This window comes from Apteryx rowi, unplaced genomic scaffold, assembly GCF_003343035.1.
Source record: "Apteryx rowi isolate R43461 unplaced genomic scaffold, aptRow1 scaffold_426, whole genome shotgun sequence".
In the NCBI taxonomy this organism is placed as follows: Eukaryota; Metazoa; Chordata; class Aves; order Apterygiformes; family Apterygidae; genus Apteryx; species Apteryx rowi.
Window position 1 is genome coordinate 418,535 of NW_020450679.1, and position 12,642 is coordinate 431,176.

At 35.6% G+C, this 12,642-nt stretch overlaps 1 protein-coding gene across 1 annotated transcript in view; it reads left to right on the forward strand.

The window, feature by feature from the left end:
• The window catches only part of NUP205 (nucleoporin 205), a 55,513-nt gene that overhangs the window by 23,832 nt on the left and 19,039 nt on the right, over nt 1-12,642 (forward strand). The window contains exons 13-23 of the mRNA XM_026076132.1: nt 1,125-1,307; nt 2,498-2,548; nt 3,201-3,410; nt 4,199-4,298; nt 5,882-6,019; nt 6,273-6,462; nt 7,520-7,640; nt 8,149-8,230; nt 8,673-8,837; nt 10,895-11,019; nt 11,926-12,040. Of these exons, the coding sequence (XP_025931917.1) occupies nt 1,125-1,307; nt 2,498-2,548; nt 3,201-3,410; nt 4,199-4,298; nt 5,882-6,019; nt 6,273-6,462; nt 7,520-7,640; nt 8,149-8,230; nt 8,673-8,837; nt 10,895-11,019; nt 11,926-12,040 (1,480 nt within the window). The remainder of the gene's footprint in view (nt 1-1,124; nt 1,308-2,497; nt 2,549-3,200; nt 3,411-4,198; nt 4,299-5,881; nt 6,020-6,272; nt 6,463-7,519; nt 7,641-8,148; nt 8,231-8,672; nt 8,838-10,894; nt 11,020-11,925; nt 12,041-12,642) is intronic.

A 12,642-nucleotide genomic window follows, 5' to 3' on the forward strand; every position in this document is an offset into this window, starting at 1 on the left:
AAGAAATTACAATAGAGTAGGAGAGCTCAAGGCATTTGCATTTAATTATGAATTAGGAAAAGCAAAAATAACAACTGATTTTAAAGGGAAGTGGTAGAAAATTTGCAAGGAAACTGACCAACTGTGAAACTTGCCTCCAGAGTTAGATTCAAAATGTCCCCAAAGCAAAAGGTAAAATGTACCATGAATTGTCTGGAAGAGAAATTCCAAGAAAATAAAGCTGCAATACAGACTTTGCTAATTCTGGATAGTATGCTCTTCAGTTTACTCACCAAAGCCTGCAGTTTAACAGTTCAGAGGTTTGAAAAATACCAGCACAAAAGTTCTGTGATGTAGTGAGATGCCCTTTGCAAATATAGAACAGATCAGTGAAAGTGATGAGGTGTTTTAGAAATTATCCTTTTCGATAGTGTTTTGTTTTTTTTCCTTAAAGCCAGATTACTTCACAGTGTAACTATGTAAACTGTCATGTCAGCATTGGAAGATGGGAAAAAGAACTCTTAAAACTCATATTATTTGGCGTCATCAAACACAAACCTGGAAAGAAGTAAATTTGTGCTAGGAATGCAGGGAATCATTTGATCATCATTTGATGAGGCTAGAGGCTTATTCTTGTCCAGTGGTTCATCTGGGAGTTTCAAATGAGCTTACACTAGTGCTGACCCTACTCTTGAACTTAAACAATTCCATTTAAGCTCCAAATACAATTTTAGGTTCGTAAGAGAAATATTGGCAAAATCTCTCTACCAAAGCTTGAACGGGCTGTCTAGATTGTAAGCACTTGAACTTGTTTAGGAATACGTCCATGAATGTGTGTCTACTAAAACAAACTGTTACAAGAAATTTGTTACGCACACCAGTTTTCTTTAGGGATAGGCACAATTTTAGAGTAATTTTAGCCGCAATTTTTGTACTTGTGAATCATTAAATTGGGTTCTTGTTTAATCGTTAAAACTGTTTGCTTTGGAATGATCTGCCATTCTTCCGATGTTTTGTGTACTCTCAAGTAGGAAGCAAAATTCTCATTGTTGATGCTGAATTGTGAGTTAGAGGTTGCAAGACATTAATAATTAATAATTTTCAAAGTAATAATGTGCACTTTTGTTTTATGTTGAATGCTACAGAGCGAGAATGCTCGCTTGGCTCTCTGTGAGCACCCTCAGTGGACCCCGGTAGTGGTAATTCTGGGACTTCTGCAGTGCAACATTCCTCCCGTTTTGAAAGCGGAACTATTAGAAACTCTTACTGCTTTTGGAAAATCTCCTGAGATAGCTGCTTCACTCTGGCAATCCCTGGAATACACACAGGTATTTTAGGACTTTCTGTGTTTAGGACTGTAACATCTCAATCTGATGAAATTGTCAGTATGTTTGAAAGCTACGTTTTCTGCAGTAATGTTGTCTTTTCTCCGAAAAGTTTTTGTGTCCATTGTTGAATATCAAATTTCCACTGCTTTTTTATTTATTTATTTTTTTTAAGTAAAGATGAAATATTACTGTATATGTTGCTTGGTTAACACAGTCTTTATTTTGAAACGATTTTGAAAATGGCAGTATGTTTTTGTGTCTCAAAGATCTCATCAGCCATGCTTAGTTTACATAAATACAGGTTTTCTAAGTGATAGTTCTGTGTGTTCAACACTTTTTTTTAGACATATTTGTCATCCATAACAAATGTATTGTGCATTAAATAATTTTGTTATACTTTTTATGTAATCATATTCTTCCAATGTGAGTGATGCTAATGGAAGGAAAGAACTCTGCTAAAAAGCTCCAGGCATGTAATTTTCAGAGGGAAAAGTTCATTATAAGTTCAAATATACAGTTGCCAGCTTTTATGGTTAAGATGGCAAGCACCAGATATATGGTAAAAGCCCCAGCTTTTAAAAATACGTGTTTTTTTTCCTTCTTTTGTCTTGATAGCTGAGAAAAATTTTAAATATCCTAAAGAAGATGAGTATCAAATGAAAATGCCCTCAGTATTGTTAACTCAGAAATCATAAGGGGATGGAGTTATTTTCTAGTATCTATTATGGTTCAGACTATTTTCTGTTTTATTTGAAAGAACTTGAGGCATTCGAACTACAACTGCTGGATTATTGTTAATTACAAATAAAAAGACCCTGATAATAATGTAAATAGTAGTGTTTTAACCACTCACTTCCTTTGCTTTCTAGTTTGTGATATTCCTTAAAATATACTGTTGTAAGAGATAACAGGATAAATCTTTCCCATAGCCAGTGTAAGAGGAAAAATCGTTAATCTGAAAGGATTTCTGATCTTTGTTCATTTTAATGATAAACGTGATGTGGATCTTTGAGGATGTAAAGCTAGAAGTGTAGAATATATAACCCATCTTTTCAGCTTTTAAGAGGATTTAGGAAACCTCTTCTTACAGCTAAAAATGGTGTTTACCTTTTAATCCTGATAGAAATGATGGAGATGCACTTTGATTATGTGAAATGTATTGTTTTTTGTTTTCTCTTTCTGTTTCGAAGCTATTGCAAACTGTGAGAACTCCAGGCCAGAGACAAGCAATTGGCGTTGAGGTAAGGGTTTCTCTTTCCCTCTGATCGCGTACATATGAGTGCAGAGGATAATGTGGAGAGGCTGTATCTGCTGTTGTGTCCACAGGAGACCCTTGGAATAGGAGTTCTCTCTTCTCTGCTTCTCAAGTTACTCTCAAGTCTGCTTATAATTGCTGTAAATTTTATCCATTTATGAATCTAATGCAGCTTCCTCTTAGTAACAGAGCAGTGTTTAAACCTTCAAGTTCCTTATGAGCACTTTTTATGAAGGTTTTCTATTTTGTTTCACTGTTTTTAATCATTGCTGTCTTAGACCGCAGCAGATTTTGCAGCGCTTATATATTGAATAGGAGTCACATTTGTTACATCTTGGTACAGCTCACTGCCTTCTTAATAAAAGTGGTAAATAAAAGCAGAGCTCAGTTGAACGTTGAGGCAGACCTTTTAGGAACTCGGAAATGAATGAATAGTGCATTGTTGAACTGAAATGGCAGTGCTGTTGCTTCACTGCTTTTGCTTTGTTTGTGGCATGCAGAGGATGAAAATGCAGCAAAGCCAATTCACTGTAAAGTAATTCATAGAAGATGCCCTCATCTTATTTGTTCTCACGTATTTCTTCTTCCCACAAAATCTTTGATTTTTCTCTTTTCATTTTCTCTGCCCCCTTGGGAAGGTTGAATTGAATGAGATTGAATCTCGATGTGAGGAATATCCTTTAACCCGTGCCTTCTGTCGACTCATCAGCACACTGGTGGAGAGTTCATTCCCCTCTAACTTGGGAGCAGGTCTCCGCCCACCGGGCTTTGATCCCTATCTCCAGTTCCTCAGGGACTCAGTGTTTCTTCGATTCCGCACCAGAGCTTACCGGAGAGCTGCTGAAAAAGTAATTTTTGTTTGAAAATCGTTCCTTTTGGATGTATCAGCATATATCTAAGTTAAAATGATTTGGCACTGCTGATGTGGCTTAGATCTGTTGTTTGAAAAGCTGTGCAGCAGCTTAATTTTGATGCAGCAGAGGTAACCTTGAGCATTTCAAGGTGACTTGATTCTTTAAGCAGGTGATTTTTTTTTTTCCTGACTCATAGGTCATCAGGATCTATGAACTACTTCTAAGGAGTCTGTAAAAGACTCCTTAGATTATGCATTCTCTGGTAAGAATTATTCAAACCAGTTGGCTAATGGCTTCTGAACCTCTCTCTCATACCTGAATCTCCAAGTCAGATTTGTCCTTTCCATATTGTTACTTTAACGAATATTTCTGACTTGCTAAACCAAGGAATTTGAGTTTGCTTTATGATGCTTTTGGATGAAGGTGCATGCTAAACGGATCCTGCAAGCTATTAATTTTATGCCTATTAAATACTGTTTATTGCATGTGGTCTTTAATATATGTATATATATATTATAAAACAGCGTAAAATAGGCAATTATTCTGTTTAGGATTCCATTTTACTTCAAAAAGGAAGCTTGATAGTTCAAATTATTTGACATGGCTAATTACTAGTGTTGTGGGATAGTATTTTAAAATTAGAGAGTCATTCCATACCTCTTATCCAGTACATTATTGCACTGCTCGTTGTATTCTTTGTCATCCTTGTCTTTTTATTGAAGTATCTGTCATATTCTGCATGTGACTTTTTTATTTTTTATTTTTTTGGTGATTATCTACAGTGGGAAGTAGCTGAGGCAGTTCTGGAAGTATTTTACAAATTGCTGCGAGATTATGAACCTCAGCTTGAAGACTTTGTGGACCAATATGTGGAGTTACAAGGTTAACTTGTTCATTCGTTCACTGAAAACAGAATTGTGACTTGCTCTGCTCTCTTACCTCTCTCTTGTGATCTTGTAAATATTGTAAGTAAGATGATGAAAAGCTAGACCAAGACTCTTAGATAGGAATATACTCAAAAAATGACCATATACTATAGGGAGTCATGCTGCTGAGTCATTAGGGCTTCATGTAAACTATTTCCTACTTTTCTAGCTCTTCTAGGTGGATGACTTTTTTTTTTTTTTTTTTTTCCCTCCCCTCTTGTATTGCAGGTTTGATTAGGGGTTAACTTACAAATGTTAGTGTATTTGATATATCCTCTAGTATTAACATTATTCATACCTTAGAGCAGTCAGTAGCAGTGGAATTATGATTTTGAAATCATTCAGTTCTTGACAACTGTTCTTTAAAAGGTCGAAGTAGAAGGCAGTTGCCTCACTGTGGGGAGTTTAAGGCTCGTATGAACTCCGCTTGTGCTGCAAATTTTTTTTTCTTTAATGTGAAGTTTTTTCTTAGCAGTGAATGCCAATCTAATGCTTATTGATATTCCATAGCATTAGAGAGCCATTAGAACCACTTCTTAAGTAAACAGCCACTTAAAAACATACCTTTCCAGTGAGCTTGGCTCAGTCGCGAAGGTCTCTATGCCTGTACTTCGACAAACATAGCTTTTGGCAGTTAAACTGGCTTGAGCAATCTCTGGTAGCTAATTCCTGCCCTCACCTAATCTTTCAGTTTGTAGGATTATTTGTGGGTTGCATGGATTGGGGAAATGGGTTAAAACCAATCTTTTTGACTAGATCCATTTCTTAAACTGATATACTGCGTAGCCCCACAGTGGCATGACATGGTCTGGCATGTGTTAGGGGACAGCACAAGCACAGAATGAATGGGAGGAGAAGGAGAGAGGGAAGGGGATTGCCTAAGCTCTCTGCAAAAAGAAGCTGTGCCCTGATTCCCATTTGCATGTTAAAAAAAATTATTCTGTTTTCCTCTTCTTATCCACTGTAGTTTACCAGGAGACTAGATAAACCAGAAACATTAGTCTTGACCAAGGTTTTTGAATTTCAGTCTGGTGGTTTCACTTTTACCTAGGACACTGCAAGAGAAATGAAAATTTCTGTGCACTGTGAGCATCAGTGTCTCAGTTGACTTTCCCAACTTTGATCGCTGGAAATGCTTTTTCCTTCATATGGGGTCTTCACGCAGGTTTTGGGGGATGTAACTTTTATCAGCTACTTCTCATTCTTGCAAAACCATTTCATGTAGCCCAAATATGGTTTAAAGTCCCATCATTGATTTGAATTCAAGGTCAGATCTGCTTAGGGAGACACTAACTGGTTAAAGTTGAAATTCTGCTATTAAATTTTTAAGAGTAATGATAATTGCCACTACTTTTCTTCCCAAACTTTTATTAGCTGCCCAAATGTCTTATGGGTAAGGAAAAACTCTGAAGATCTTGTATACGGTTTCATCAATTTACATGCTGTGTGCAACAACAGGGACTGTTTCATTTTCTAATGCAGGCTGACTTAAGTAATGGAAGTCTTCTATTAGCTGGTAATTTTTTGTTCTCTCTTTAGGAGAAGAAGTAATAGCATATAAACCTCCTGGATTCAACTTGATGTATCATCTACTGAATGAATCACCAATGCTGGAACTGTCCCTTAGTTTGCTAGAAGAGGGGGTTAAGCAGCTTGATACTTATGCTCCGTTTCCTGGTATGTGCCTCGAGTTTATTTTTTATATTAAGTTGAAGTGCATCCTAGTTAGGATTTCTAGCTGACATTATGTATCTTCAACTTGCTCTTGTTTGTCTTGCATATAAAAACTATGTTTTCGGGGGAATTCCTAGAAGTAAACAACTGACAATTTCTGTCTTGCTGCAAGACTTGATGAATGAGGTTTATGAATGTAGCCCATTTGTTATTTAACTGCTCTTACGTTTTTCTTATGGTTCTTTGTGCACTGCAGGGAAGAAACATCTCGAGAAAGCTGTACAGTATTGCCTTGCACTTCTCAACTTGGCCTTACAGAAGGAGAGTCTTTTTATGGATCTCTTGCGGGAGAGCCACCTTTCCCTTATTGTCACACCACTAGAGCAGCTGCTTCAAGGAATCAATCCTCGCACTAAAAAGGCAGATCATGTGGTGAATATTGCTAGGTATGCACAAAGTACTCAGGAGAGGGGAGTTTTGGAAGCACAGAAGCGATTGGGTCCTGGTGCTTTGATTAGATTTACCCAGCCAATGCTTCTGTCTGTACAGGGCATAAAATTGGGGGAGGTCTTCACAGATGGTGCAATCTGTGTATGTTAGTATAAGTTTGGGATCTGCATTTATATTTTTTCATTTTGAAATTATTTTTCTCATTTCTTCCAAGTCGCCTTATGTGCAATGATTCCCTTGCACATAATTTTCACTTTGCCCCAGGCTTGGTCATAGAGTGGGAGAATAAAACTTCATTTGGTGCTATCCGCCGCTTGAATGTTTTACAGTATTGCTCATTAGTTTTATAATAAAAATATCAAGCCAGCAATCAAACTCAGTTTCAAATGAAGAATTATGAAACTTTGATTTCCACTTGCCACTGACACCCTCTGCTGCTCTTAGGTTTCATAATAACTTTACTTACAGACAAGCCTATATTGAAGAATAGTAGAATTGGCTGCATAAACAAGCCATGAAATTCTGGCATGCAGTGCACTAAAATCAAATTCTCTGTATATCTAATTTTTCCTCTTTTATTTACCATGTTACATTTTCGTGTAACAATAGCTGGCAAATAGTTTTCAAACAAAAGTGTAACTTTTTTAAGATGCTCTTAATTTTGTGTCTTGCATATGTTGGATATATGCAGTAGTTGGTTTTTGTTAGTTTTACTCTTCAGTGATGCTGACTCATTTCTGTATCACCTGAAGGTACTAAATTTCTCCACATTTCTTCTGTGAGCATGTGTCCAGTTTAACTTACTGCAGCATTTGAGGTAGATGTTGGATAAAAGAAATGATAAAAATTCTAGAAGCAATTATTATCCCTACACGTCACTAATGATAGAGAAGTGTTAGATGCTTCATGTAGAATGAAATTTTGTTTGGAGTTTTAAGGACTTCTTATGTAAGTGGATTTGTAATTGTTTTAACTCTAAACATGTAATTTCTCATCTGCATATTACCATCTTGGAAAACTTATTTATTTTAAAATAATCTTGTATTTTTGAAGGTATCTTTATCATGGAAACAGCAATCCTGAACTGGCTTTTGAAAGTGCCAAGATTTTATGCTGTATTTCTGAAAATTCCAACATCCAGATAAAGCTTGTTGGTGATTTCACGCATGATGAGGTAAATGCCAATTTTTTTTGGATTTGGGAAGAGACAAATGGTGGATAAATTGTAGTATTCCATAAAGTTGCTTTAAAGGATAGTTTTTTAGATGAAATGTATTAAAATTATATTGTGTTGTATTTCTACGTACCTCCAAAAAATCTTTTGCCGTTAAAAATGGCTACTTCATTAGTTGAAAAAATACAGTTATAAATGGTTTTCAAAAAGAAAAGGACAGTGTTTTCTGATATATTGAGACTTTTTCTTGACAATATAGTCTTCTACCTGTGAGGACAATTTAGCATTTTTAACAACAATAATTTCAATTTTCATTTTTTTTCCTGTTTAGTGGCTTAATTGCTGGCCTGTGCTTAAAACAGCTACGACTCCAACAACTAGATTAACTTTTGTCTAGAACTTCTGTCTACCTATGTGGGGGGAGGTATAAAAAGAATTGTTATTTTATACTCTTCTACACTCTCACTTAGAAACCTTTTAATTTCCATCCTTCTATTGCTGAATACAGAGTATAAGCCAGAAGCTGATGGCTGGATTTGTGGAATGTTTGGATAACGAAGATGCAGAAGAATTAATTAATCCAGATGAGGGTAAAAAGCTTTAAAAAAAATTATTTATGCTGTTGTTTTTGCATAGAATGAAATTACTGAAAGTGACATAAAGGGCATATACTGCTTTTAAACCAGTAAAGCTTTTTTTGTGTGTTGTTTTCTGTAACGTTGGTCCCATAATGGAATGAACAGTACAAAATGTCTTGTTTATTTAAGCTATGCCCATAGTATGATAAACCAACCAAAAACGGAATCTGTTTTCAGAATCAAAGTATTTAACATTGTTCTGAATGTATCATTTGAGTTATATTGGTAGTAATTTGAAATTTTTGTTTTTTTGGATTTGAAATCTTGAATTCCTGTATACTAATATAAGTTGTAGTATTAGCTTTCTTGCATTTACCCTGAATGCTTTGAGGATTCTTCCAAGTGAGTTGCTTCATTTCAGTGTTCACTTATCTTTTTTGTTTTATTAATCAAGAGCTGGAACCTGAAAAGAGGCGGGCACGAATCCATCATGAAACAAGGATCCATATTCTGAATCTCCTGATCACCTCTCTTGAGTGTAGTCCTCCCAGCCTTGCTCTGTATCTCTTGGGATATGAACTAAAGAAACCTGTCAGCACCACAAATCTGCAAGACCCAGGTATGAAGAGGAAAAGTTGATCAAGCATTGATTCAGTTCTGATACAAGCACTGAATGGGGAGTAGCAATTCCTCTTAATGTTAAAAGTAAGAAAGCAGGCCTTGTTCTGAGCTTCAAAAGCTGAATTAAAAATATATATTGATACCCAAATGCAGTATTTTAACAGCTTCAAGATTTGTTCCTTTGTGTAAGTTGGAGAAGGTGGATGTTGGAACAGACTTGAAATTAGAGTTGTGGGGGAAAACACTAATTTAAAAGTAAGTATTAATTTATATACTGCTTTATGCTCTGTGGTTGTATCTGCAGTGCAGAGAAATTAATTTGATGATCCAGGACATCCATATGTTTGACAACACGGGAATCTACAAAGCAGATTCCTTCTTTGAACTAATTATACTACTTAAGTACTATTCTGCTCCTCCTCCAGCTTGTGTTTAAAATTAATTACATAGAGAAGAAGAACAGTTCTTCTGTTTTAATGGTGTAGAAGAAAACCTTACAGAATATGTGGGTTTTTCATTCTACCGCTATGTATATTCAAATATATACATAACTTATAGTCTAATAGCAGCCTTCCAGTACCTACAAAGAGGTTATTGAGAAGATAGAGGCAGGCTCTTGGCAGCGGTGTAGGGCAGGAGGATGTGAGAGAAAGGGCATAAATTGAAACAAGAGAGGCTCCAATAGGATTTAAGGAGAAACTTTTTCATTATGAAGACAGTCAAGCAGCGGAGCAGGTCACCCAAAGAGGCCGGGCAGTCTCCACGCTTGGAGGTTTCAAGACCTGACTATATGGAGCCCTGAACAACCTGATCTCATAGCTGACCCTGCTCTGAGCAGGAGGTTGGAGTGGAGACCACCTGAAGTCTCTTCCAATCTGAATTAGTAGACTCTTTTCCTCACCTATTTTAAAGGATGTTTTATTTGAACACGTTTCAGGTAGATTTGATTTTTAGCTATTTAGAGAAGAATCTTTCTCATTATCTTTGGGTTTGTATTGGATGTTGTGGCCGCAGCAGATTTTAGTCATTCATAACTCTAAGTGAAGAGAAGATGGGACCTAAATTTCTAATTTGAAAAAATGTTTTTAGTTGCTTTATGTATCACAAAGATGCAAAAAAGATGCCAGCCTATTTTTTCCTTCTGCAAAGTAGCTTGCAGTTGCAGACCATGTTTTGGAAACTTTGAATTATAGAATCCATGTAGCTGATCTGCACACACACAGTATTGCAGAGTATCATGCACTGGTCAGTGATAAGGACTGTCTTTGTCTCAAAGCACTGAGTAGGCCTTGCACATCTCTCGGGGTTATCCCATAACAATACAAAGAAACAATGACTATAAACCGTTTGCTGAGAAATAATAATCTCCTACTAAAATACAAATTTCTGGGACCAGAAAAGATTATTTCCCCTCTAACAACTGCTCTAACTGTTCATGCCTTTACTACTTCAGGATATCTTACTTGGCTGATTATTTAAGGAGTTAATTGGCTAAAGGAGGAATCCAAAAAGACAGAATTTTGATTTTTAGTATTAAAATCTCTTGCTTTCTTCCCTTGGTTGTAGTGTCTGGAGCCTTTATGAGCCGTATTTAACAATTAGCCATTTTATGACTAAAGACAAGTTAAAAACTCTTCTTTGAAATTGTCAAATGAGTTTCCATATAAAGTTTAAGAGCAAGAATCCATATTTCCATTTGATTCATCCAGTATATTAAAAAAAAAAAAAAAAAAAAAAGTCAATTGAATCTTTGTTTTAGAGAGCTGAAGAGAAAGCTCATAAATAAGTTTTGGTTGCATAATTTATCCTCTTTCACCAGTATCTCAAAAGCCCACAGACTAGCTATAAATGTTTTAATTTGATTTTTCACTAAAATACAGTTCCCCCTCTTATTTTAATTAATACAGAAGAAGATTTGTCAGATATTTTTCTTGCTGCTTTGTGGAACAGTGTAATGCAGCACAAGGTATTTGAAGAATTTAGTGTCTGTAATCCTGTATGCATAACCTATATTTGTAGATCAAGAATGCTAGGATATTATTTTTGTATTTTAAGGTGTCCTGGGTTGCCCGCGGACGTGTCTTCATGCTATTTTGAACATACTGGAGAAGGGTACTGAAACAAGGAATGGTCCCATGGCAGTTCGGGAATCTCCTCATCTTGCAGAACTATGTTATCAGGTATTCAGCATATTTCCTGTTGGCGGATAGAGAACGTGGGATCTAAATAAAATTAGCTACTTCTTGGTTAGTGAACACTGATGATGATGTCAATAAGTTTTGTTTTAAAAAGCATCTGTCAGATTTTTTTTACATTACGTTCTTTTTATTCTACCCATTTCTATGTGAAAACATATTATCTTCTAACAACATAGGAAATAAAAAGTCTGTACTCCTGTCGGAGCTTGGAATTGGGGTATGCTTATAAAGCTGACAATCTAAATATTTTTGGTGTACCTTTGTGTCTCTTGTGAACATTTTGTTTTTGTTGGGGGTTTTTTTTTGAACTGTTGTTTGCCAACAAGATGATAAATAACCCCAAATAACTCAATGAATTGTCAGCTTTATTCTGTAGCAGAGACAAATGTATACTCCCAGGAAAAAAAGAAAGTTGTATTAGATGTATGTGCAAAGTTAGCTGGTATTTGGCCTTAAATCATGTAATAATAAAACTAGACAATAAAAATTTAATAAAAATCTGTGGAATCTAAAAGGAACTTCCCACATAATTAATTAAAAATGGAAAAGGCTGTACTTTAGAAGCAAAAAAAATAAAGGCCCGTCTTGGTGAACCTGAAGATTGAAAAAGACATCTTTAAGTGAGCTGGACAAATGGAAAGCCATGAGGTATATAGTGTCGTGTTGTGGGTGAACAGCCATATGCTGATAGTCCTTTAATGTTAAAATTCAGTGCCTGTTGTATACGATTTGTTCAACCTTGGAGCAGACTGATGGGAAACTTATTGTAAATATAGACAATATTATTTCAGCAGTGAAACAGTGTTATGCTTCTTCTAATTTGGTGGTTTGCTTGTTTGTTTTTTAAAGAAGTTCCAGAAATAAATATCTACTGTTTTTGATTGTCAGGTGATTTATCAGTTGTGTGCATGCTCTGACACATCAGGTCCAACTATGAGATACTTGAGGACGAGTCAGGATTTCTTGTTCACTCAGTTGCAGTACTTGCCATTTTCCATCAAAGGTAATTTTATACTAAGATAAGATTTGCTTAAAATTGAATGTATCTTTTGAATCCCTAGAAATCATACAGAAAACATATGTAGCATTATTAGACTAAATTAATTACTGTTTCTTTGCTGATCATTTAATTCTATGAAGTTTGAACTCTGCCTATTTAGAAAGTTCACAGAGTTAGTGCTGAACTTTTGTAAAAGAGTATGTTAGTTTTGGGGCCCATCAAGTCTCCAGAAGCAAATCCTAATCTATATTTTAATTTTCATTGTGGTTTTGTTAGATTATGTTACAGGAGAAAATGTGTGTTTTTGAAAACTAATAATGCCACGCAGAGCTAAGGAAATAGAAGGCTGGTGGTTGGAGCCACTTGTATATTCCCCCCTTCTTTCGTAAATAATTTGAGATATTATTTGGTGATACATTAATTTTTAAATTAGTAGATTTGCTTTTAGATGATTTGTTACATAACTTAAGAATCTAAATTAGATGAAAATAGAACATGAAGACTTCTGAAGACCCCGGTTCAGACCTTACCAACTTCAGCCAAAGTTGCAGTTTATGTTGGGTAGTTGTCTGATTATTTTCGCTGAGATTATATTTGACCATGTA